The 27,376-nt window shown below is 43.4% G+C and overlaps 1 protein-coding gene across 2 annotated transcripts; it reads right to left on the bottom strand.

The window, feature by feature from the left end:
- Positions 1 to 17: 17 nt before the first annotated feature.
- LOC134879396 (prickle-like protein 1) lies at positions 18 to 26,888 on the bottom strand. 2 transcript variants are annotated; one of them, XM_063905884.1, is made up of 8 exons: positions 26,675 to 26,888; positions 7,898 to 8,095; positions 6,553 to 6,666; positions 5,380 to 5,517; positions 3,406 to 3,609; positions 3,117 to 3,303; positions 1,981 to 2,967; positions 18 to 1,884 (listed from the first exon to the last, which is right to left on the bottom strand). In XM_063905884.1, the coding sequence occupies exons 2-8, from the start codon at positions 8,081 to 8,083 to the stop codon at positions 896 to 898; spliced, it is 2,805 nt and encodes a 934-aa protein (XP_063761954.1). In that variant the 5' UTR covers positions 8,084 to 8,095; positions 26,675 to 26,888; the 3' UTR covers positions 18 to 895. The 2 variants fall into 2 exon arrangements, with proteins under 2 accessions (XP_063761954.1, XP_063761953.1); XM_063905883.1 differs by lacking the exon at positions 26,675 to 26,888 and adding an exon at positions 11,396 to 11,730.
- Positions 26,889 to 27,376: the final 488 nt, after the last annotated feature.

The raw sequence follows: 27,376 nt of genomic DNA on the forward strand, positions 1-27,376 counted from the left end.
ACACGACAAATCATCCCTGAAGCTTTTGAGAGGAGAAACATTTATTACAAGCGTTTTTTTACATCACAAAGCATTTAGCTGGTTATGTCAGAGCAAGGGTAGTGAACAGTTCAGCTGAATATGGAAAATACAAGTGTTACTGCCATTTGTGTCATATTTGGTACACCGATAGTAAGCATTGTGGAATATATGTAATAATAGACATTGTTACGGAGTAACATGGCACTTAATTAAGTGGCACCTTCTTTGTTTCATGTGAAATATTAACGAGGTCTGTTCGTTTACCGTTACAACTGCTCTTTTCTATAACATACACTTCCAAGGAAACAATTCTTTAAACCACGGATATAAAAATACCAGTATTAAAATCTTAACTTAGTATATACATTATCATTTTGTACTATAATGCATTAAATAATTATTTGGTTTGATTCTAAGTTATCAAACTCTTTGTACAACGTGTTGCCTTTTGAATGCTCACAAAGATATTGCTGCAAAAATGTAGAACAGAACATAATAGAAACAAAATCAAAAACTTAATGGCAAACGCAGAAATGAACAAAAGGTTTTTTGTGGCCACTGTATAATCCTGATTTAAAAAGGACTTCCAAATGAACCAGTCCATCTGTTATGTTAGTGCTAAAATTCAACAAAACCCAGTCTGAAGGCCGGATTTGAAACACAAAGAATATCTTTAGTGAATATATGTTACACAGATCTGTCTCGAATGTATTTCTTCTTTCAGTAGGCCTAAAATATGATATGCATCTTAACATTTGGCCAAACACCTTCTGTAATGGGCTGTCTTAATGGGTCCGTAAAACCATCGAATGAACAGAAAATCGGACTTTATTGCTGAACTTAGTGCAGGTTATAATGTAATTGCACAGAGCCGTTAGGAGATGATACAGTTTTTGGAGCGGTGGCTCTTCCTGCGACCAGTCTGTGAGCCGTGGCTCAGGGAAGTGAGGGCTGTAACCCTTGTAGGGTAGTCTTCAGCGTAGTAGCGCCCAGCGGCTCGCGGCTGAGGGATTGGCTGGCCCAGGAAATAGCCCTCTTCCTCAGAGTCCGATGATGAGGAAGAGCAAGTAGAACAACAGTCATCCTCATCTCTGTACAGATTCATAAACTGCTCTAGTCGTGGGTCTCCTTGAGCTGAACCCTGAAGCATATAGTCTGACTGGGTTTGGGAGTAGGCCAAAGGCAGCCTGTGTGCAGGATGCTGTGGGACCATGCCTCCACAAGGGGGGTTCACTAGACCCACCTGCTGGGGCTCAAAAGGCCTCTGTGCTTGCTGATGAGGCTCATATGGCCTCTGTGCTTTCTCCAAAGGCACCAAGTGAAGGTTGTTGTCTGAGCGGGCTTTGCGGCTCCTGTGGTGCCGGCCTTCTCGGTGTTGGTGATGCTGCCTGCTGCGCCCGTGGTGGCTGGATGGGCGGCTTCTTTCTTGGCCCATTTCATCCGTGCAGTACGCCCTCCGCTGTGGCTTCTCACTCATGGGATGCCTTCTAATATTGACATCAAACCCGTCGTTATATCCATTGTCCACAGTATCTTCTGAAAACTTGACCATCTGTGGAGGCCGAGACTGGGACTTGCTCCTCCTAAGAGCTGGGGCGTGGACGAAGGAGGAAGGGACGCCTTCTGAATGTGGGGACAATGAGAGATGTCCTCCTGGTGCTCCTCCCCTCATTGCCAATGCTAACTCGTCATCATTTCCCTTCTCCATGTTAAGGTTGAGAGAGGTGGCACTGTGGTGAAGATGGGATGAGTTAAAGGTCCCCATGTTGCTCATCTTCTCACAGTCATCTGCAACTGATGGATCCTGTATGGCAAGGTTGTAGACCATGGGTCTTTCCCTCCCATCTCCATCCACTGATGCACCTAAAAAGAGAAAGCAGGAGAGACATGTTGTGAAAAGCTGTTGATACAAGAAAGCAAATCTTTTCTCTGAACACATTTATGAAGCAGTCTGCTTACCAGTGATATTTGAGAGTGCCAGGGAGTCCATGGAGTCTCCTGCGCCTTGCTCAACTTTCCTCAGCTCATCAGCGATACACTCAAGGGAGTCATCATACCACTCCCTGTTGTCTGGCCAGAAGGCCCGTCTTCCTGTCCCAGATTGGTCCTGATCCTGGTCCAACTCCAGCTCTTGAATCTTCCTTGCACTGGCAGGGCCTGGATGACTTCCATAGGCTGAGTCCCCCAACCCGTCCTGGGACTGTGCCCAGTACATTTCAGGCATATGCTTCTTGCTCATCAGTCCGGGGCCGAAGCTGTTGGTCCGGGATTGATTGGAAGTCTGGCTCTGTGTGGGACTGGCAGGGGTGGGAGAGGAGGCGGTGACCCCCAAAGATGTAGTATCAGGCTTTAGCCAGGGGTCGGAGACACTCATTAGCCTTGGTCTGTCACTGCTAGGACTGGGAGATTTTAGGGACGGCTGCTGAAGTTGGTGTAACATTCCGCGATCTCCAAACTTGAGAAGGAGCTGAGTCATATAGTCCTCATGCTGGGCCCACTCCTCTGGATCCTCATCTCCACCAGCATCCTGCTCCTCCCGCTCCCTCCAGAACCTCTCCTCCTCCAAGCCTATATGGGCCAGCTTACGCCCTACGATACCAATGTCACAATCAGCATCTCCATCTCCAAACTTGTCCTCAAACGCGGGGACGGTAGCTGGAGGGTTGATCAGCTGTGACTGTCTCCACTGTTCGGCAGGCTTGCTGCTCTTCCCCATGCGCACACTGCGCCGTGACTCACGTGAACGGGCAGACTGGAAGGCAGAATCAGACGAGTCGGAGGCAAGAATATCTTCCCCCTGGCTGCAGGCCTTTGAGCAATAGATGCGACCCTGCTTTGGCAGGAAGGGACAGCCTAGCAAGGACGTCTTGCACTGAGCACAACAGAAGCACTGGTCTGCGGCATGCCAGTGTACACCTTCATAGGTCATCTGGGCATGGTCAACACCTGGACATGGTAGGATGGAAAGAAAATGATCATAAGTTTGGGAATAGAACTTCAACACAAGTAGACGAAGAACTACATCAGCAGGAATCTTGTATTCAACGTAGGGTATACAAAGGCTTCATTCGAATTGGAGGAGAAACGAGTCTCACCAATGTTTTCACCACAGGCCTCGCAGTACTCTGCATACAGCGACTCAAAGCAGCCGGTGCAGTAGGGCCGTCCATCCTTCATGATGTAGCGCTGTCCCCCTAGCATTGTCTCGCACTCAAAACAGGCGAAGTGCTTCATGTGCCAGTGACGACCCTCTGCTTCAGTGCACTCATCGGAGAAGATGATCTAAAAAGGGAAGACACATACTCGGTTAGTTCTGTGGAACTGTTTGGACTTGATACTGACACAGGAAAACATTAGGCTGGAAGTGCTAGTACTGTGTCTTACCTCGTCACAAGAAGAGCACCGTGGTTTGAGAAGCTCAGCGTGATGTCGTCCGCAGAGAGTCTTGCCATTTTGGTGGAAATATATCAGATCCACCAACAGCTCTTGACACGTGGCGCACACAAAGCACGCTGGGTGCCAGCAGGGGCCCGGCCCGGCTCTGGAGGCAAAAATGGCCATCTCTCCTCCATTGATGCCTCCGCCACACTGATCATCAAACACAAAGAACAGATAATCCATTAGATTTGTATTTCAAGGCATCTCTGGATGAGGTCATAGGGGTTCATCATTGAGAACGAAACTGTGGCAAACAGAGATGAGATTTCAAAACAGATACAGTACAGTGTATGCCTGTGACACATGGGGAATGCAGCGTAAACAAAAGAGAGATTATGGAGATAACTATTCAAAATATATCATGTGTCTCCGGCTGTTTTATTTGGACAAGGAAAGCCAAACAACAGGTGATCACACCGCAAGTGCCAAAGGAATATGATCCACCTCAGTGAATCCTACGATGGCACAGATACAGCATCAGTTGATAACATGTCTTTTAATAATGGCTGCACCTGTGACAACCCCACCCAGTGTATTCCTGACTTATTGGATTGGCATTGGGGAAGATGCAACCTTTTAAAATTGTGAGGGTTAACTCGGAAGCAATGCATCTCAAAGACACGGTTAAAAGTTACCCTCCTAGCATTTATTGCGGAAAGGCTGTTGGACAAACTCAAAGGACCGTTTCCATTTGGGGGCAATGCCTAATGAGTCATCAGTTGGGTGTTGCTGAGGAATTGACAGCATGTTTGCCACATAGGCTTAATTCCGTGGCCTTGGTCTTGAGTCAAAAGATCGAATGACTCCACAGAGATCGTAAGTCTGAACGTGAAGTCTTTATATAACCGAGCCGCTACGGGATAGTATGCCCAGCTGTTAACCATTATTACCAGGGTGGACAGACACGGGCCTTGGAAACGGGGGGTGTTGTGTGTCCCCAGCAGGAAACTGGAGCCTGATGAAGTGTGTGTGTGTGTGAGTGTGTGTACACCCACGTCTTTATGATATATCCTTTTTGAATACATAGGCATGTGCAGCATGAATGTCCACGTTTGTAGGATGAGTCAGAGGGTGTGTTTGCAGAGCATATATGGACACACATGCATGTTCAGTATGTCGAAGAATGCGTGCTTCTATGTGTCATTTCAGGGTGTGTGACCTTGCATCCTTGAGGTAGCATCTGTGTTTGAGTGATGATGGACTTGTCTGGGGGGGATTAACACGGCCTGCTCTTCCTGGATACACGGCAGAGGATGTGGTGTACTTATTGGTCAGGGCTCATTTTCCCAGAAGCCACATAACACTAATATTTATGTGTGATGCATCGAAGGACGTTGGATGTTTTGTTTAAAATCACCAACTCACACGTAGGTTTTCAGTTTTGTGTTTGTTTTTTGTTTAAAAGTTACTGTAATCCAACACATTTGCTGGCCCTTCTCCTTTCCTTTGACAGTACATTCTTACATAATCCTGTTTAATAGACCAGCTGCATGTCATTACACCAGTAGATGTGGATTAATGTGCCTCACACTGTGACTTGTTTGGAAAAAGTAGGATTTTTAAGACTTTCTGCCAGAATTACTCCTTAACCTGCACATTCTCTTTGCAGTCTCCCATGCTGAGAAATAGACGGGCGGCAGGAAATGTGACGAATTCCTCGCGAGGAACTGGTTTCTCCGCTCGGCTTGAGCGTGAGCCTCCTAATTTCCTCGCTTCCCCTCTCGCCCTAATGAGGAGGTTTATGTCCGTGATCAAAACCATTAGCCAATCAGGGTTGAGCCTCGGGCTGCTGAATGTTAGCTGCTCGCGATATAAATAGCTTGAGAACCACAGGTTGGTTTCGTCGTAACTGCTAGCGTACCTTATGGCTATGTGAGCGATAAACGTGTGCATGTGTGTGTATCCACGTATGGCACTTACACTTTCACAGCGGGTGTGGTGCAGAGCTCGGGGCAGGATCTTGGGTGTTCCTCTCCCCAGTGCCTCCCTCTTCCTCTGGGCACTGAACATGTGGAGCTCCCTCTTCTCCTCCTCCGTCAGGGAGTGGCAGTAACGCACCTGGGAAAAATAAAAACAGAATGAGCCAAAAAAAGATCTCAACTTCTGATCTTTTATTGAGGTTTTCTTCGGTGTATGTCCAAATAAGGCTGGAAAAGGAGTTTAATTGTGGCTAATTCCCCCGAGGTTGCTTTGAAATGATGGCGTGAGCAAACCCTTTCTCTGTGTTTAGAGATGGTGATGAGGGCTAAGATAAAAGACCAAGACTTTCCTAACAACCAGCTCGGTTGTTCTCCAAACAAAAGTAAACGATGCCAGCATGTCAGCTCACACACAGACACTGATCCATATGAACCACAGTTACGCAAAGAATCCTCCGTCAGCTTGATCCCTCCAGGTCTGCTGACAAACATGATAAAAACTGCTCAGTCAAACACTGTGTGTGTGTGTGTGTGTGTGTGTGTGTGTAGACAGAGACCACCTCTGTCATTCAGTCGGCCTCGCCTGTCCCTCCCCTCAGGTCATAACCCCTCCACCATATCTCCTAATGCAAACTCTATTAACACACATGTGAAAGGAGTGCTGCTTTACACACCATAAAGCTGTTACACACGAGAGGCTGGACGTACTTTACTGTGACAAGACATTTTGGGAATGTGGCCATTGTTTTAGTTTTACAAGAAAAGGTGAGCAAGAGTTTAAAGGCTTTAACAACTGCTGGCTTTACACTAGTTAAGGCTGGGTGGAGAGTTTTACATTCTGTGTTAAGGACATGGTCTTAAACGTACCAAATGTTAACACAAGCATCTATAAAAATAGCTTACAACCTCTCTCTATATATATAAATATGATGACTGCTACATTTCAGTTGCAGAGCCAGAGACAGTAAACTGAGTGCTACAGTCACATGTCAGACCTTACCAAAAACGTATCGAGATCAAAGATGAAATTCCCTTATTCTCTTATTCGGCTGTCGGATTGACAACACTCGAAAGAAGAAACCCACTTTTTTAAGCTTCTGACCCCATAGGAGCTTTAATAATTCAATATAAGGTGGCATGTCTGTCTGTTTGATCACTATCTCTCCTATCATACCTCGTTGTCATGTGGCGGCAGCTGGTAGAGGAGCTGTCTGATCCGGTGCTTCTCTCCGGGACTGTTGACGTACGGCACCTTTTCCTCCGGCAGACAGGAGAAGTACATCTGGACCTGAGGATGAAGACGGATAAATGAACTTTAATAGACAGAGAGATTGTTTTTGTGTCATTGTAAAGTTTAAGATACCCTGTATTGTCATGAGCTGTCTGTCCACCACAGTGCTGACTAGCTGCTGCTATGTGTCCTTACTCTGTGACACTGTGGGGAAAACATGTCCATCTCAATCCAGTCACAGGCATCTGACTGTGGAATGTTTCTACACAGAGACAGTGAGGCTAGAAATGTTCATGTTTGCCTTGGCTTATTCCCGCTGTGATGCTGTGTTATTGAGTTTTTTCGTGCAGAGAGCCTGGAGGCGGAGTCAGCTCCGGTAATTGGGAGAGATGAGACCCACCTGTGGCACCTGGCTCCAGAACAGTCCCACGGTCTCAACCAAACCAGCTCGCCTCATGCTTGCATTTTTGTTATTTGTGACCAGTTTTAAGGTTGTAAATAAATGATTGTTTTTGGTAACTTTTGTTGGAAGCTTCCTTTCCTTTCGTTGCAAGAACAGGCCGGCTTGTAACACCGCTGACAGGGGATGGAAGAAATAGACTAAATGATTGTCTGTGTGCATTTCCAGAATACAAATTGCAGACTGCCTGAAAAGTGCTGAACATCTGTATCCTAAAAGCACACTTTTACATCTGGCTGTGGATGTAGAAACATCCACAGCCAGATGTTGGGCATTTGGCACTACTAATCTTCTACTATGGCATAAAAGGCCGAATAAATGTCTGCACACATATCCTCATTTGAACTAAAACTACACGCTTGTTAGCACACGGGGTTATACTCTCATCCTCTGCACACTTCCAGCTTTGGAAGCAGATTATTTTGCGCTGATTATATTTATATTTATTTGACTTTCCCACTCAAAAAGATGGAAAGAGTTTACGAGATTTGCTAACAGACAAAGACACTTCTGTATATAAGAAGAGGTTGGTTGGTGGAAATTTTTGCCCCCATTTTTTGGAACCAGAAGTAGAGGGGGAAGTCAGTTACAAGGTAGCCCCTCCTTAAAGCTGTATTGTCTATTTTACTTTAAATGTGTACAAAATGAACACCTAATGTATCAAAGAAGACTCAAAATAGTAGATGAAGACCATAAACTCGTGACAAAAATGTTCACTGAGGTAAAAAAAAACAAGTTAGACGGTAGAGTCATTTTTTCGTAGACTTCTATACAATCAAGACTCCTTCAGAATAAGCCTGTTGGCGGGAAACTGTAACGGGGTCTTACCTGCTCGGGCCTGAGTCCAGGTGGCACCCACGCATACTCCTCCAGCGCGCATCCAGAGTCATCGTCGGAGGTGGAGCTCCTCTGGAAGCCCACGGATATCTTCCCCATCTTTCCCCCAGTACGAGGGTCCATTTCCGGGCCTCGGGGAGGAGGGCGTTCGCCTCTTTCGCTGCGCTCCAGGTTCATCACACACGGCCGCTGTGGATAAAAGGGAGGATTTAAGAATCACATTGGCTGGGATACTTTTTGAACTTATTGTTAATTGCTCTGCATTTTCCTATGCTTATCTGTCCTTCCCAACAGAGTAACGGTTTCGGCAGGAGGGTTTTAAGATAACACAATTCAACCTTTTGACACGCTCAAAAATAACTTTTTGTTATTTTCCATCCCATTACTGCAGTATGTCAAACTTCCTGTGTTGATCCAGTACAGAATAATGCTTGATAAAGTCCCTAAAATACTGCTTGATCTTTATAGAGATATAAAGTGGAAAGTCCTGCATGCTTTTTCCAGAACGGTGCATTTATTCAACAACTAACCAGCACAGAGTGAATTTCCATTTGAATGTTATTATGTAGATCCCGTTTCATACAAAAGTACATTTCTTTTAAGGATTGTAAATGTGATGCAACAGATATTTCCAGCTGAACATCTGTTGCTCTTATCCTGTGTGCTGCAAAGTACTGAAGGTTGTGAAACATGTGTAAGCAGCCTTCAATGTTGTGCTAGGACTTACCAATATGTGCAGTAAATCCTGATTGCTTAAATGGACATAAATAATATGTAAAAAGTAATAAAAATGTGTGTAAATCTTTCAAGAAAGACACAAAAGCATAAACCCACTTTCAGCAGCTCTCTCTTTACAGGCTGATAACAGTCGGACTGTAACACGATAGGGATTAGTTGCTCTCGTCGTTGTGAGTCTCCTGCCTTCAGCAGTAGCCCTCTTATCTCAGCAGCCATGTTCTTGTGAGCCCTCTCAGCCTGATAACACCACTTTGGTCTCAAGGTGTTGAAAAAGCCACCAGTGATTTACTGATGTGCCTCTTTGACATGCTAATATGTACCAGAATAGAACTTGTTTGGGTAAAAACAGTCAGTAACTTCACACAGGCCCTCAAACCCTCAATCGAGGTTTGATCTCCTACACAAAAGCAGCACTTTGGAGGCACATTAGGGTGTTGATGGCTTCTATTAACCAAACATTTTGCCTGTTAACTGTCAGTTAAATTCATTTAGACCAAGGCAAGTACTAGATGATACTTAGAGACTGTACTAAAATGAATTGTGTGTGAAACTTTGTCTTTAAAGACCCTTAAAAGTGCTATGAATATATTAAAAACCCTCTAATCTTTTATACCTAAGAAACCAGAGCTACTAAAAACGATGAAATAAAATATAAATCTGGGATAATAAAACATTGGAGACCCCTCCCAAAAAAGAATCCCCTTTCTGTCTAAATAATGTGTGTACGTCCCTTATCATATACTATGAATATGAATACTTTGACACTTCTTTAAGATATAACTTGGTATCATAGTTCACTGTACTTTGTGCTCAAGATTCCCTCTTTTCCTTAGTAGTAGATAATATTGATCCCCTACAGAATCTCCTTTAAAGTTCACAGGTCAGCTACAACTGGACTCTCAATCCAAATGTGTAATCGTGCAGGCTCGTCCTAACAGAAATATATCTCAGTCCTCTCCTCTCGCCTTCAATGCTTCACACACAATTTGGGAAATGTTAGCCATATAGCCAATTAGCATACAGTTGGATGAAGCCCAGGGCCTCAAAACACTGAATTCACAGATTAGAAATGCTGTTAAAAAGTCAAACCAAAGCTCTTATCAAGGCTCAAAGGGTTATTTGACTGTTGCTTTGTTCTTCAGTGACTACTCTATCAGGTTTTATGGTGGGACAGATAATCTTATCACCCGGAAGCTTTTCTTGACCTGTTCTGCTTTATATCTCGCATAGCCTAATTCAGACCATAGTTTGAACTACACAAAGTACGCTTTTAGGGCCATTATCTCAGGGGAATAATGGTTGTTTGTGTAGCTTGGAGTGTTAAAAATAAGAGGCCAAAGAAAATATTAAGACGTGTAATTTGTTGATGAACATGAGGGTTAGTGCAAGGGTTCTAAATGTGGAACAAAAGCCCCAGGGCCACCATAAACTTAAAAATACAATTTAGCTCTCTGGCTATGAGCAGAGTGGTTGCATTGTGTCTCCAAAGCATGATATCACATGATCCCATTAAACATGTCACAAAAGAACATTGAGTTTTAGAAAAAGGTTTTTACAAAATGTTCCCCCCAAAGTGTGTTGGGCATCTTTTGAAATGTTTCATATTTAAGAAAAAAGGTGTCTAAATGCATAGTTTGTCAATTTAGCATTAAACTATTGGTTAGACTGTCAAAAGTGGCAATAAAAAGAAAGAAATCCCCATTTTTTCAAGATAAAAACAGAAGTTTATGTTATTTTAGGCTTAAAGATGACCAAAACAATCAATAAATCGACCAATTTCTGTCTGTCCTCCTCTTCCCTTCCTGTCTATCTTTCAAAAAGTAACGGAGAAAAAGGTGACTGGATTCCTGAGCCAACATACACAGCAACTCGCATTACACCGTGTCACCCTTTGGCCACAACACAATGGTTTTCTTTGTCGAAAAACAAAAACAAAATGTCCAACCATTCCCTCCTCTCAAGCCCAGCCGTGCTGGAGATGTGACAGGAGGAGGTTGAGGGGGTTAGAAAGCGAAAAACTGTTTGAAAAAGGCATTTAAAGAGTCACAACATTGGGTCTGTGTAAACACGGGCCAGATGTAGCTGGCTAACGGTTAATTGTGTGCGCCTCCCCCACTCAACGGACACTTTTAAAAGGGACTCTCCCTTGGCAAAGAGTTAGTCAGTCAAACACGTGGGAACTTTAAATGATCACAACCCAGGGAACACTAAAGGAATTCATCCAAAACCACCAAGAAGTTGGACTTTTTCGCTGAGGCAAAATAGTCCCAGGTTGGGTGAGAGCACTTTCTGAAACCAAAACCATAAAAAGAAGTATATTTTTCTTTGCGTCATTGGATTAACTTTAGGAAAAGCATTAAATTGATGAGTTCAAAGGCCGAGGTCATCGCTCTTTCACTGGCAAAGAGTGTTATTTTAAAAAGCCAAATGGGTGTCAGGGGTTGCACAGGCGACTTAACACAGCTGGAGTGAGACCACCTGCTAAGACACATAAGGACTGTCGATACACTATATCACAACCAATGCAATACATGGGCACTTATTGAGCTTAGTGTGGGTTTTTTAAGCTTCAGGCGTTTGTCAAAAAACAATGAAATCTCCCAAAATCCATTGCATGCCTCCTCATCAGCAGACTTAAGCAATGGTGGACCTTAAGAGCAAGAACTTCCAAAGCAGAGCTGCAAAAGTGCTTTTCATTTCAAAAAATCAATCTACATTTGCAAATTTCTGCTCGTCTATTTTTTCTCTTACCTCCAGGAAAAGCATCTCTCTTCACACCTATGCATAAAGCTCTCAGTCACTCCCACAATCCCCCACACAGTCGCTCCAGCTCTGGCTACATGTCCGCAGCATCGAGCTCAACGGATCCACGCTCTAATCAGATCCAGATCCCACTCAGCCCAGAAGCGTTCCCCTCAACGGCTCAGGCTTTTTTTTGGAAGTCAACGTCAGCTGTGTGAAAGGGAGGTCTGAAAAGATGCCACTCGTTCGGCAGCTGGGGGAGCAGCTCATTCAGTCATCCCCCAAAAAAATTGAAGTCCAAAGAGCAAAGCAGGAGGGCAGAGAGGTGGCGTCTCTATCCGGAGTGTCTGTGATGCCTGTGAGTGTGTGTGTGTGTGTGGGTGTGTGGGTGGATGTGTGTGCTCTTGGGTCAGCCGAGCCTTGTCAGCCCCTCCCTCATTCCTCCCCTCCAGAGCAAATTGCCTGCCACTGCACTTAAAACACACACACACACACACACACACACACACACACACACACACACACACACACACACACACACACACACACACACACACACACACACACACACACACACACACACACACACACACACACACACACACACACACACACACACACACACACTTCGGAGTCAACACCCCACCTATCTCCACACCCCATTCCTCCAGCAGAGTGACATCAAGCCCTCCAACCAGCCCCCCACCCCGGCTGCAGGATTCCTGAGAGCCAGATGACATGTCCACTCGGCTCTCACACTCTTTGTCTTTCTTTGTCAAAACAAAACTCAGCGTTTCAGTTGCACCAAAATAAGGGTTGCCTTCATTTTTCAGAAAGTGTAAAAGATAAAAAAACAAACTGATTTTATTCCGTTTTTTGCATCTCTTCTGGAATCACTGCGCTTTGCTTTCCTCCACAACAGCATTTCTGTCGTTAAATGGTTCCTGGGGTCATTAAGTTTCATGCATCTCATGTCATTTACTCTAATAACGTCACATTTATTTCTACTTAGCTGCTGATTAGATCCCAGGGCGGTTAATGGAAGTGGTCCAGCTGCTCTATTGTGTCAATTAAATCGATCATTTGAGCAAAAATACAAGCTAAACCCAGAGAACATACAGGGTTTGATTAGAAAAATGAGGCCTGGTTTAAGACAATGACGCAAATAATGGTACTTTTTAAATGATATGAAACAGGCAATAACAGTTTTTAGCCAAAAAAGCTTCTGGCTGTGGCCTAAGATTGCAATTACAGCAGGCAATGATCCAAAATATGCTATAAAGTTCAATACAAAGGGTAGTAATATGAATGGGATAACTGCAACTGAACTCTTTCACACACACGTGGACAGAACATGTATTAGATTTCCATATCCATTGAATAAAGTACAGTACAAAGGCTAACCCTGGTTTAAAAGTATGGAATCATCTAAATAAACAAATGACTTTCTTTCCAAAATTAAAGCTCTTTGGTTAAATATTGACCCTGCTTCCTCCCAAGTCAATCTGATCCGTTTTAGGAAGTTCTCACGCAGGGGATCTTTCAGCTCACCCCATCACTGGTACCACCACCCCTTCCTGATGTGATAGTAGCGGGGTCCCCTGTCATCATCTCTCACTTCAGCCCATCCCAAAGTCGTTATTGTGGAAGAGCAATTCGCGTCAGGAAACCCCTGACAACCCGGCAGCACTACAAATTAAGAGCTGGTTGCAATATAAAATATCCACCATGGGGAAAAAGGTGCTTTATTAGTTAAAAGAGAGGATATGTTGCACAGAAAACCAACACAACAGGAGACACAAACACAAACAATTGACTTAATATGCCTGGGGAAGTTTGTTGTCATTTCTTTGGACGAGCTCTGCACCATCCGTCATGGTGGAAGGCTGAAAAGCAGCAAGGGCTTCATTTAAAGAGCCTAAAATGACAAATGAGTTTACTCAATTGTCCAGCAGACAAAGACACCCTCTCCCTTGACAACCCCACAAAGTGACTTGCAGACGGGGCAACGGAGCTGTTTGTCACATGTCAAAATACCTGTTACAAATGAGAAATGGTCTCCGAGAAGAGCGAGAGATTCTCTGTGTGCACAGGGATGGAGTTGTCATGCTTTTGCCAACATGGCCATCTTTCCTGGCATGCCAACACATTTTTAGAAATTGAAAGAGAGAAGCTTGGCAGTCTGGTGCGAGGGTAAACCTTTCAGAAAAGCTCTCAAGTTTTCCACGGCTCTTGGCGCCGCTCTGTGAAACCCACTTTGTGTGATCAAGATTTTTATCTCGATATGCAAAAGCTCTCAAAATCTTAGCGGAAAAAAGCTCTATTTCTGTGACCGACACGTACTTAATTCAGATAACGGAAACAGACAATGAGTGGGTGAGAAATGCTCTGGTGTGAATGGAGGACAGGTCAGAGGATGAGTGGCTTTATCCAACACAATAGGCAGATATCAGCCCTCCAGACTGGGCCTGGGCTTGTGGCCAAAGACCCCTTGTCCTTTGGAAAAGACAAGAGGACAGTTGACCTTGCTGTCTCCTCTGCTTCCTCTGGAAAAAGATCAGGGTGCACCAGTTCAGAAACAACCAGAAAGCTCTTTAAGACTTTCGTTGATGTTGGAGGTGACTCAACTAGGAGGTCTTTGACGTGGCTTTTAAATGTGCCGGATCACAACCACACATCTATCTTCTGGTCTTCCTTTGCATTATAAATGGGGGGGTTATCCCAAAGTAATGGGTCTTTTCTCAGGCAATGGCGTAATGTATCAGGACTCCGCAGAGCCCGTGGACATGTGCTGAATGGATGATACTCCCGTCTTATTCACATGTCCGAGGCTTATGAGCAGGAAGTAACAAATTGAGGGTTTATGCAGCGACCTTTGACACGGGTGCTTACAAATACAAATTGATGATGCAGACATGGTAAATGTGCACCGTTGCACTGTTTCACAAATAGCTACAATGGCTCATAATGTGGATGTTGAAATTCTGTCTGTTTTTCCAAATAATATAACTTGACAAGCAGCTTCAGATTTCACAAGCAGGTTTTAAGACCAATTCTACCTAACCCTAACAACTCTAACCAAAGGAAACGTGACTTACATTTAATGGGAACTAATCTGATTTCACAGAGGAACTTTTTGGTCATCCAGTATTATTTTAAAGTAAATTATCTGCACAAATAGGGGTTTAACCTTTAGCCCAGTAAGGTCATTTTGGAAGAAACGCTTTAGATCTTCTGAGCAGAGTGTTATTGGTCCGGTAAAGGCTTTGGACAATGTTTCAGACAAGAACTTGTGGCTTTTTCTATACTTTAAATCCAAGATCATGTCTGGACAACACACTCTTACACACAAACCCTCAACGCTTACTCACTCCTATCTATTAGAACACAGTTCAACTGGTAATTTGGCCTTTTCTCCACCTTTATTGTGCTAATCTGCTCTTTTCTTCATTTCAATGTAAAGCAGTCATTCACACCTGGACTCTACTACCACTACCACACTTCATCCCCAGGAGGCAAGAGGCCGTTTAACTGAAACCCTTAGAATGCAAATATCCGGAGTGGCCTCCCTTTGGTCGTTCAAAACAGAAATCAACAGTGACATGTCCCGACTTGTTGCAGGACAGGTCGTCTATGAAACTTGGAGACCGTTCTTGATGCTAAAGTAGTGTAAAGTGCAAGATTGTGCATAAAGCTGTCCTACCAAGGATTAAATCATAGGCTTTGGAAGTCTTGCAGGACAACACAATCATCCCGCTCAACTGTCATTTGCTACGCCATGCTTATATAATTCTGGTAAATGTAAGGGTGTGGAAGTGGAGATCTAAATGATCTGCAATTTAATATAATTTCTAGGAAGAGATGACATGTTCCCAGACTCTTAAAAAGGGGTAGTTTAAGCTTGAAAGAAACTAGTTTGTACGTGAAGGTAAAAATGTTTATAGCTCCACACTTGAAGGCAGGGCACATAGTCTGCCGTCATACCAAAGGGATGAAACCCAACGAACCACACAAATTGGGCATGGTGCACACCTTTGTCTGCTCCTTGTTTGAGTTGCATACAATCTTGAATAAGTTCCTAACAAAACAACCATTATCACTGAACCAAAGCTGACAAGCCCAGACCAAATCACAATGGGGGCATTTTAAAAGTCCTGCATAAGACACATCTTACTAAAAGTGCCTTTAGAATTAAAGACTTCTGTATCCTGCCTGTATTTTTTGTCTGATTATAATCAGCAGTGTCCTACTTCCAGAGGTCATTGTCACAACAGCTGACAAACCAGCTCACACACATATCTGCGTCACAAAAAGAACCTCCGTCTCAATTCACATCCATTATGATGCCTCATTCAGCCCCATTCATGCCGACAGACACCTCTCAGCAGCCTTTCACACCAGGAAACGGATCTTTGGCCTTTGCTAACAAGACCCACCAGCTCGACTCGCTGCTGCATATCAGGTTGTTGGAAGTGCTGCTCGGTGGTCTCGCCAGTTCAGTGTTAGTACTCCTTTGACACTCCCAGACCGAGTGTGCTTTTAGTTTCTACTCATAAAACCCTCGACTGAGATTTGTTAACCACTGCAGGGTGTTACCTGCACACCTCCGGGACAATGGGAGCAGCAATAAAGCGGCCGTAAAATGCAGGAAATCGTCAAGTACCTGTGATGGTAGCTTAGGTAGTGATTGGTTTGGGATGCTTCCGCTAAGATTATACTTCTTCAGACCTCTTCCTAACCCTTTTTACGAGGAAACTGCAGAGTGGGAATTCCGTTTTTGGGGATAACTATGATGGTTGAACTAAATATTTGTTGGATTCAAGATTCAAAGGTTGAAAAGGTTTCATTGTACAAAAGCTACAGCCTAGCTTGGTCCCAGTCCCCCTTTCAAGAATCATGACATTTATTTACAGACACATTTTCCCCAGAGGATGTATTTGAATGACTTTGGTGGTCGCAAAATCATCAAGTCAACCTTCTAATTTGTCCAATACTTTGGATTTTGACCCGAATACTGCAAACATAATGCCATTCCCTTCAGCCTCAACTGTACTTTGTGTTTTGTGCTAATAAGAAGAAGTTAGCATCGTAAATCGCAAACTACAATCAGTAACAGAATAAAACAAATGTGTCCTGACTGCTTAATATTACCATGATAGCTCATTGTTAGCATGTCATGCCTGAGCACAACCTCACATAACCGCTAGCTTTTAAAAAAACCCAAAAGCAGCTCAAGATACTACTATACAAAACACATGTTCAGATTCTTCTTCTTTAACTGACAAGCGTCCTCCTCAACTCGAAAGCAAACGTTTGGATGTGGACTTTGCATCTGCAGGCAGTGTTTGTGATATGTCACAATATCCAATAAGCTATTTTGCTCCGGGGTTGAAAACTAGCGCTAACTTGTCAGCAGATCCAACAAATGCTGTGACATGTTCCTTTGATTCCCTTCCAAAATATTACGTACATCAATTTGGAGAAATCATTGCAAATGAAAATAATTGCCGGCTAAATGCTGCTACTGTTCAGCCTTACTTACATGTGTATCTGTCATTTTTATTTGTGCTTTTGGATCCGCCTTTGTTGCTGCATATGTAGCCTATTATACTGTCGTTTAAGTGGATTTTCTGTAAATCCCTTCACTTTGCACAGGCTGATTAGAGTATGTTGAGGAATTATGCTATTTTAGAGCTTAGCGTTGTCAACAGTTCATGTCTAGACGTAACTCATTCAATATTATCATTACTTTTCACGATTTGGCAGGGTCGCTTAACACGAGTTATTACCTGAATCTGACTGCATGCAAGTCCTAGATAGATGGTCCCTGTAGGCTAAAAGACCTTGCCAAGCTAAAGTATCCTCTTGCATTCAAACTGTTTCATCAGGGTTATATATCCACTCTGGAAAAACAACTCATAACAGATGAGGAAATAATCTGCATTTCAAAATAACGGTAATCACGGTCTTAAAAAAGCTGCTCATGCTTTGTCAAAGAAATACACACATGATGCTGTGTACATACAGTACCTTGGGCTCAGTATTGAGTGTCCCACAGTTTTTCCTAATAAGTTCATATTTTGGTCCAGTACATTAGAGGCATTAAAAAGGGTCAGGCAAACATTTTATAATATGCAAATCTCATGAATTCCTCTTTTATTTTTGTCAGATTTTGCAACACATGGATGGAGTGGAGAGTGGGGTTTCTACTAAACTCTCAGAAGCTTGAAGATCCATTATATACAAGTCATTTGCATCCAGTAAAGAAGTACTTTCACACACTTTAGTGAGAAACTGGGATGTAAGTGTGAAACACAATTACAAAAAATCTAATACCTATTAGGAAACAATAAGGGACCCACTGTCATTGTTATGCAGAGTGTGTGTGTGTGTGTGTGTGTGTGTGTGTGTGTGTGTGTGTGTGTGTGTGTGTGTGTGTGTGTGTGTGTGAGAGAGAGAGTTGTCTGAAATAAGGGTTATACTTCTGTGATGTCTCATGCATCCCATCAAACACTAATTTGATTTTGTAAACTGATGTATTCCTTCCACATGATTGTGTACGTGTGTGTGTGTGTGTGTGTGTGTGTGTGTGTGTGTGTGTGTGTGTGTGTGTGCGTGCGTGCGTGCGTTTGAAGTGTCTTAATAAAAACCCAGGCTGCTGTGATCACGTACAAAGTGCAGAACAGGAAGAACAGACAGATATTAATAACTGGAACAGAGAGAGATGGTGATGGACTGATGATAGAAATAAAAAAAGGTCCAGAACCAGATTCTCTTGCTCTTGTTGACAGGAAAAATGCACCGCTGCTTTGCTTCCCTTGATAAGAAACACAAAGGGTTCATGATGTGATCACTGATGTAAGGCCTTGCTAAAATGAATTCAATAAAAGAGGAACAGTGATGTTTTCCAGGTGTCCCGAAACAGACAGAAACCAGTCTCTCTTGTTCTTGTTCACAGGGAAACAAAAGTGAAAGACTTTAGCCGCACAATATACTTGTTAGTATGCTTTATTATTCCTGGCCTTCAGGATACTTTGACTATACAATAAAATAGGCAAAGTTATTATTGCCGTTACGTAGAGTCATCTATCAATCTAGGAATCCTTCTGACTGGTTTACGGTTTGTCGTGCTTCAGCCAAAAGCAACAGACAAATCAGAGCCTTTAATGAGTTGTGCCAATCAAACCAGATCGAATCGTTGCGTAGGAAAAACAAAACCCAGCTTCATCTGATGAAATATCGTGCAAGACCAGCGTCAGAATTGCATCATTATGGGAAAGCTGTTTGTGTTTAGGTTTCTGCGTGTGAATCCCACATACACATTTTGCATATGAGATAGATGTAGGTCGGGGATTTGCTTTGTTTACACAGAGGCTTAATGACAGGACCCTGAAGGGATGGCACATCAGTCAAGCGGAACAGACAATCACACACGCACAGACTCAGTGTGTATTACACAACCATAACCCTCACTTTCCCATAACTTAGCACTGGAAAGACAACAAGAGCTGGGAACGGCGGGTTTGCCCAAGTTCGCAGCCTCAGGCACTTTGTCACACTCTCTAGGCAGCATAGTGTCGGAGAGGAGAAGGGTGTGTGCGTGTGTGTGAAACCATATAGCCTGTAGTTCCAATAGCGGATTCCCTGGGTGCTTCTTGTCCGGCTTTATGTGGGTTAGTGAGCCAGAGACAGAAAAGAAAACTGATAACAAAACAGCAAATATCATCATCATTTGCCACGAAGGCGACAGATTTTGAAGGTATGTTTTATATGAAAGAGGCTTTAAGTTTCACGTGTCCCTATTATGCATTTTGGGGATTCCCGTTACCTATAGTGTGTGAAATACATTTTTGTGCATGTCAATGGTCTATAAAGGCTAAAATCCCAATGTCTCCTCCAGTTAGTTTCTCTCCCACACACTGAACCGCCTCCATTGGACTACTTAACTTCCCAAACGAAGTGAAATGGGGCGGGACATTTCTGACACATCTCTTAGCAGGTTGACCAATCACAACAGAGCTGGCCAGTCAACCAATCAGAGCAGACTGGGCTCTGGTTTCAGACAGAGGGTGAAAAGAGGTGCTGCAGCACAGGCAGTAGGAGAAAATAAAGAGCTTTTTGAACACTAGAGCATGGAGACATGTCCCAGTAGAGGAACAACATACTGATATGAACCTGAAAATGATTATCATATGTCCTCTTTTAAGGAAGTTACTATCACAAGGGGGGAGGCGTGACTTGCTGGATGACTTGGCCGTTGTGCTGGGTGTTTGCCTCTTCTCTCTCCCAGGGACACGGCTGAATTTAACCAGGCAGCCGCTGTTGGCATTCCACACTGACCCTCGAGTAACGGGCCTGAGGTTCATGGGTAAACAGACGAACCGTTTGGTGGCCTCACTGTTTAATTTTGGAGCTGGTCGCTGTCTCCCTCTCCTCAGACCCCCCCCCACCCCTTTCCTCTCAGCCAGCCATATCCTCAGTTGGCCTCTCTGTTAATTCAGACCTACCTGACAGTTCTGACTAAAACCTCCCGGGTTTACTATCTGTCCCGCTCGGCGACCGGCTCTGCTCTCTAAACACACACTGAAGACTAATCTGCAACAGATGGGAGACAGCGCAGGGAGGAAGTAGTATAAAAGGATATACAGCATATTTGTACCCCTCTAAACCAAACGATAGGGTTTCAGCGAATTTCCAAGCAAAGCCGGAGGAGGGATGTAATGATGTGCACGACGGAGGCTCCCAGGGGCTTAACTGGACGTATAACTCGGAGATATAAGCTGTCCATCTGCAACCAGATGTCGGAAAGGCCCTGGGGGGGATTCTTGAGAGCTTCCTCTGGAGGGAACATGCACTCAAACTCATTCACACACTCTTACGGGCATGTGTAAAGAATGGAATAAATAAAAACATATGATGGAAACAAGCAAATGGGCACACACATAAACAAGCCCTCACATGTTGGATTTCACGGGTGACTGCTGACAGATAATGAGCGCCTTCGCCCCCCAGTTTACTGCGTGGTTTTTGAGGTCATTAGTGTAAACACAATAGACATTTATTTACTACCTCATTAATGCAAAGGGGAAATTGAAGCTCCCTTTCACAGGCATGAAAAAAAAATGGAACCAAGAACCCAGACGACTGTCAAATCACTGTTTGTATTGGTTTATGCGACGAGCACTCGGAAAGCCCCGAGCTTTCATCAGCTAACCGCAGCGGGTAAATATCTGTTACACTCGCGCGCTCTTGGAGATGAAATTGTCCTAGCTGAAGGATACACGGCTGTTTGATGCCGTGCCACAGAGCGAAAAAGACAGTTTGAGGGCTTGTTAATGGGAGGAGAGGTCATACAACCGCAAAGTGCACGTTTAAAAAAGTGCATCCCATTGAGGGGTTTGCAGTATTAAGAAATGCACAGTTTGTGAGTTATGCTAGAAGTCTATTGATAGGAAAATATCATCAACCACTTTAATAATTAATAAATTCAAACATTTGAGTGATTTTCCCTTCAGAAATATAGCAGAAAATGCTGTTTTCTGTATCCTGAATGAAGGGATTTTCTAGTTTTCTACTACAAACAATACATTTGAAGATGTCACCTTAAACTTAGGGTTAGAAAACGGAAGTATTTTCTGACATTTCATAGACTTAATAATTCAATAACTTCCTCTCGAAATGAAGAGGTTTTTTCACTTTGTACTTTCGATTCACTAAAACAATAGACATCACCTCAGATTATTCACTTCGGAAAGCAGGAGTCATGTGAGCACTACAGAAAATGTGCAGCTTTTGGTAAATTTGGTGAGAAACCAGTAATTTTCCCCGCCCTCACTTACACAGTACTTATCAAGAAAAGGCCATTTCCTGACTCGGAGTGGCATCAGATTGGATTAAGCCATTTCCCCTTTGGGTTAATTGAGATGCTGGTACTCCTTTGGGATAGTGTGAGGCAAGATGACAGATAGGGAGTGTCCCCGGAGACTTCAGCAGGGACCACCCAACAGATCCACGTAAATGTCCACCAACTGGATGTCTTCCTGAAGTTGTGTACTGTAAAACCTCTCCTCTACCTCATCTGCGGCTGTTTATTGAGGTGGACTGACAATGATTAGGCATTTATAAAAAACAGAGTTGTATTTATGAGAACATCCTGTCCCATCTGAGACTTTATGCATATTGGAGAGGTGAGATGGTAAGAGGAAGAAAGGAGCAGACGGTCCCTGATTAGACCTGATATAAGACACTCAGATCAGGAGCTTGTCTGAACACACCGTCCAACACATGAAAGCAATTTAAAAAAGGGAAGGCTGGAGCTAAATTGGGTTTTCGTGACATCTGCACCCAAACTTTGATCCAGGAGTTGTGTAAAAAAAAGTGTCCACATTTTTTAATATTTATGAACTATATTTATGTTGTTTTTGTCCTTTCAGTTGCTTTTTCCCCCCGATGATGGCTCAATAATAGGGGCCGCATGTAAAAACGATTTTTGAGATCTGATAAAAGCTCATTTGTTTTTGTTTTGAGATTAAAGTTAGAAATCTGAGGAAAAAAAATCTGAAATGAAATATTTTTGGTCTAAAAACATGATTTTTTTAGTTCTGAGATAACAGTCAGAAATGTAACTTAAAAACTAAATTAACTTTAGGTCCCAAAACCGTCTAAATATACTCTTTGCATGATGCAAACTGTTGCAAGTCAAACCCTCTTGATGGAACAAGACCAAGTTTCTATCACACAGACTTGGCTCACGACACAATTGTTATATGTAAACCATTTATCTCCGAAATGTCAGCTTTGCACCGACAACAGCGGGATTGTTTTTGGTTCTGCGGCGCTGCATTTCTGACATTATCCCATGGATTTAGAAACGGGTGGCCCTTCATCTGAGCTGAAAACAAGAAAACATCAAACTGTGTAACGTGATCTTTAAAATTGGAATTAGGAGGTTTTCACATCACAACGGTGACATTTTGAGTAGCTCCCAACACACCAGAATCTGTTATGGAGACCTTTTATGTTTTTCCCAATCAAAAACTAAAACTGGAAGCTATCATTTGTGTTCTGCCTCAGGGTGGTCATTTGAGGAATAATTACGTGGTTGTTGCGCCGCAATCTTGTCTTCCTATACGAGACTGTGCGTCTATCTGTACTGTTTTCCTTTTACTTGAGCTTTAAAGCCTTTTAATTATTATCATCTAATAATCATCACCTTTAATGTCTCCCTAACCGCTGGGACTGGCGACTGGCAGTGTCTGGGCAGGTGTGTGAATCTGTGTGTGTGAGTGGCTTTAATCATCAAATAGAGCTGTGTGTATGGGTAATTAAGCTGGTGCCAAATCGACTCTCACTCGCAGTCAAGAACTCTCAACAGCACCTCAGTGTTGCTTAGCAAGTGCTGCGGGCAACTGTATTTCAAGTTTTAACACAGTGCAACTCCCTCTCAAGAGTCCATTACTCACAGTCTGATATTCCTCTAAGCCTTGGATTACTTTTGCTCCCCACAAGCTGACCATAATACCAGGCTTGTGGAGCCAATGCGGCCTGCAGGGTTTGGTCTGAAACCACTCAATGAGCACAAGGATCTCGATTAGTGTTCCAGGATCAAGGCCCGCCGTCTCAACCCCGCACACACACTTACACACCGCAGCACTCACCTCTTTAAGCATAGCCATGGTTTATGGCTACTGTAGGCCAATATATAAGCACACCATTAGGTTCTCTTTCACCATTTATAGTGCAGTATTTCCTTGAAACTGTCTGAAAGAAACTTTGATTACATTTCAACTGATTTAGCTTGTAGTCTACATAATGCAACCAGAGCAGAACAGGAAAAAAACCCTCTGTTGTTACAGGGGGGATGTTTGGTGTTTTTGCTTGGTCAAAGTTTTTCCCAGTATGCGATCTCTTACTACACCAGTGATAAGGCTTCTGATAACCGGGTGGTTCCCATGCATCATTCAGAATATCACTCTGTTTGATCTCCGTTCTTCCAAGAAGTGAGTGTTTTTCACTGTGCACTGTTCAGTTTCTCCCGTTCAGCCGCTTGGCAAATGTGTGTGTGTGTGTGTGTGTGTGTGTGTGTGTGTGTGTGTGTGTGTGTGTGTGTGTGTGTGTGTGTGTGTGTGTGTGTGTGTGTGTGTGTGTGTGTGTTTTCTGAGGTTTGGAATGATTTACACAACCCCACACTCGATTAATTCCAGTATGACAGCACAAACTTGCCTGTGTGTACACACTCTGGTCTGAGGTATTAGGCTGACAGAGGTGCACAGATAGAACAGTGTTGACTTACTAACACATGGAAGTCTCTGTATTTTTCTTATGGACACACACACACGTGCAAACACAGACTCTTCACATTCACGCTCATTTAATCTAATACCAATCTGTGCTCAGAATCTGGGACAAACCGGAGTCCGCCAGCAGCAAGCCAGCCCAGATGAATACGTTATTAGTGTGTAATATTATGCATTAAATGTGAGAAACTGCTCTTAAAAACTAAGTTAAGTAGTGCGTGGGAGCAAACTGCACCTTTTCCAAGGTTGCAAATGATCTCCATGTTGTTTTTAATTGCAGCATTTCAAGACTGGATCTCTTTAGCTTCAAACAACAATAGCTACATGAAACATGGTACATCTTGAGCCTGTCGAACAGCTACACTGCTGAGATCAGATGAGGTGTTTCAGTCGAGAAGCCAATGGCTCTTAATCCAGAACACCCTTGGTCGCTGAGCAAAAAGGTTTTCCAGGACAGTGTCCAACAATATCAAAACAATCTCCAGGCTGGATTTCCTCTCTGGCACTCAAACCCTAATGGAGAATGAGAATCTGGGTTGCATATGAGAAAAAGGAAAGAACTGTAGGATGAAGACTTTAATCAAAAGACACTGAGTTTGTCAGTTGAGGAAAAGTGTCTATAAACAAAAAACTGGGCTGAAAAAACAGCGCTAAGTGCCAAGGCTACGCTAACTGATGATACATCTCCAGTCATTCTCTGCCTTCCTTTAATACCTCAAAGGTCATCACTTCAAGACCAGCTTCACGTCCTGCTCTGAATCACATCCTTGTTAGCCAGCACATTTTCATCCCTTTGACATTCAAGCAAAGTCAACCTTTTCAACCCTAACTCCTTTTTGTGAAGCTAGCAAGGACCTTCAACCAAACTTCCAAATGAAGAGCACAAACATCTCTCATTGGTGTTGACTCAATTTCACTTTTTCGACAAGAGTTAGACAAGAACATTGATACCACTCTCATGTATTTCCAGTAAATATTAAGCTACAGCCAGCAGCTAGCTTAGCTTCATTTAACTTAGCTAGCCTGGCCCAATACAAAGCTAACGTCTAGCACGTCTGAAGCTTGCTCACTGACAAGACACATATTGTTCTTTTGGTACACACTAAAGCTGGTTGCCTTGCTAAGTTGATGGGAACAACAAGCGTTCAGAGTTGTATGGATTAAATTAATCAGATATAAAAAGTCCAAGCTAGCGGTTCCTCCCTTGATTCGGTATTTAGGCTAAGCTAACTATTTCTTCAGACTGTTCTACTGTTGAATACTTTTTACTGTGGATGGTAGCAATCATTTGTCCTGATCCAGAACAAGCACAAACTTTGTCTAATGGGTCGAAAATACATTAATATAAATTCACGGGGGGACAATTTAAACATGATGTCCTCTGGAATATCTGAAATTAAAATGAGTATGCATTATTTGCAACGTCTAGAAAGGCTAATCAAGCATAATCAGTCACCAGGATGTGAAAGCCTTGCACTGATTGAGGGGAATGCTAGACCTGAAGATAATTGCAGGTAACAGAAGTTCCGGTACTGAGCTTCACGGTTCCACCCCTGCCAACCCTGATAGCATAGGGCTATTTGAAACATAGAAACAAAAGACCCTGTTACAGCATCCATCAAAAGCCTGGAGTCAATTGTACGTCATGTATCAGGCATTAGTGGAGCCAAGCACGTCGATCAACTCAGCTCCTGCCTGACTTGACTCTCCCCGGTGCTTCAAATGGCTGACCAATTAACAGCAGCTTAACTCCTGGGTCCAAACACACACACCTCTCTGTCAGAAAAAAACACACAGGCATGCATGCGCGCACAAGCATACAAAGTAATAGATCCACGAGCACTTGCTCCCAGTACCACACACAGACGAGGACACACACAGATACATACTCATTAACAAAGGCTTTGCAGAGTGTGTATACCCCCAGCAAAGTGTTGCATAGTCTGGCTGACTGGCCTCCCACAGAGGGGGAATACACCTCAGTCACCTGATACTCCGTGGCTCTCTCATCCTGGATCAGTTAACCACACAGCCTCATTCAATAACAGCCACCAAGCCTGCAAGGCATGAAAACTCCCCAGGATTTAGCCTACTTTTAAATACTGATAAGTATGACATCAGATTAGATTGGAGTCATTTTACTGAACAAGCTTTTTTCAAGTGTGATGCCGAGGTATGTTCAATGGCCTGCATCTCTTTCTGCAGCATCTTTACAATTCTCTCCCACCACTAGGTGCCACCACTGGCTTCAAAACAGATCAGCAGCTCTGAACACATCATATAGGACTTGATGTCCCCTTAAATGTTTTTTCTTTAATACTTTTCTACGCATTTTAAGAAAAAAAACAACAGTATCCAAAACCAAGATTACTGGAAATAAATGCCAGAAAATCACGATTAAAACAAGTGATTGCACTAAAAGATGTGTATACCTGTTTTAAAAGTAGGGTTAAGAAAGAAGAAAAATGTCTCCCTTGGTCAATTGCAATGCTTCACTCCTTTCTGTGGATTATGGGCTGTTTTCTGTCAACACTGTTGTGATACTAAAACGCTCCATGTTAAAGTCCGTGAGCTCGTGAAGACAGGAAAAAGAGTAGACAGAGAGGGACCACCTGAGTGACAAGCAACAGCTGAGTCCACACATCTGGAAACCAAAATGCAACCCACCATTAAGTGGGTCTTTACGCACACACACTCTCCAAGCTAACCCCCCCACCCCCACCCCGGAATCTGCCACAGTTTCACTTTTTCTCTCTTGCTTCAGGGAAAATATGTCACCGAGCTTCAACTAAGTATTTTCTCCTGTGCGTCTGGCCATGAAGTCATGGAGAGGAACATCATTTCCATCCCTAAATCTCGCTGTATGATGATTTCCACGCATGCACATTTGTTTTTCATCACACATCGATTTAAAACTCACACAAAACTGTGTGCACGGATGCAACATTCAGGAAAAGTACAGTTACAAGAATTGTCCTGAGTCAAAACTCACCTCAGAGGCAAAAACTTGGTCCGGGCTCGGGTTTGGATATTCCGTTTATCAGAATGAGATCACGAATCTGGAGGCATCCGGGCTGACTGCAACCAAATAACACAACTCGGTGCCGTTGGGTGTCCAGAATCAGCTCAAAAGGATGAAGTCTTTCAGTGCATGATCGAGCAACGAGGAGGCAGAGAGGAGGACGCTCTATCAGGGTTGAGCGCTGCGCAGCTCTGGCACAAAGTTAAAGCGTCGAGAAATGACATTAGCTGTGCTCTGCGCCTATTGGCTCAGACACGAACCGACCCCCCCCCCCCCCCCCCCCCCCACTCCTCCCTCCCCCTTTCTCTCTCCCTCCTCTACACACACTTCAACTTCTCACTTACAGACACACAGCATACACCAACAGCATGACTTTATGGATATGCATTATCAAGTCCACGTGATGTGTTTTCAATAGTTTTCCATTAGAATATGTGTGTGAGAAATACCTTTAAAGAGCAGGATGAGGTCACTGTAAACTCCTTAGGGTCCTTAAGACAGCAGCAAGTATGTAATACAATGTCTTCTGGGTTCAGATTTCTTCAAATAAATACATTATTCTCTTTATTTATGGGATCATTTATTGCACGGAGAGTTAGTCATAGACACATGAAACACTTCTAGACTGACTCTTGCAACATGTATGTCATATGCTCACATTCCAGGCGACCT

Source organism: Eleginops maclovinus, chromosome 17 (assembly GCF_036324505.1).
Source record: "Eleginops maclovinus isolate JMC-PN-2008 ecotype Puerto Natales chromosome 17, JC_Emac_rtc_rv5, whole genome shotgun sequence".
Taxonomy (NCBI): Eukaryota; Metazoa; Chordata; class Actinopteri; order Perciformes; family Eleginopidae; genus Eleginops; species Eleginops maclovinus.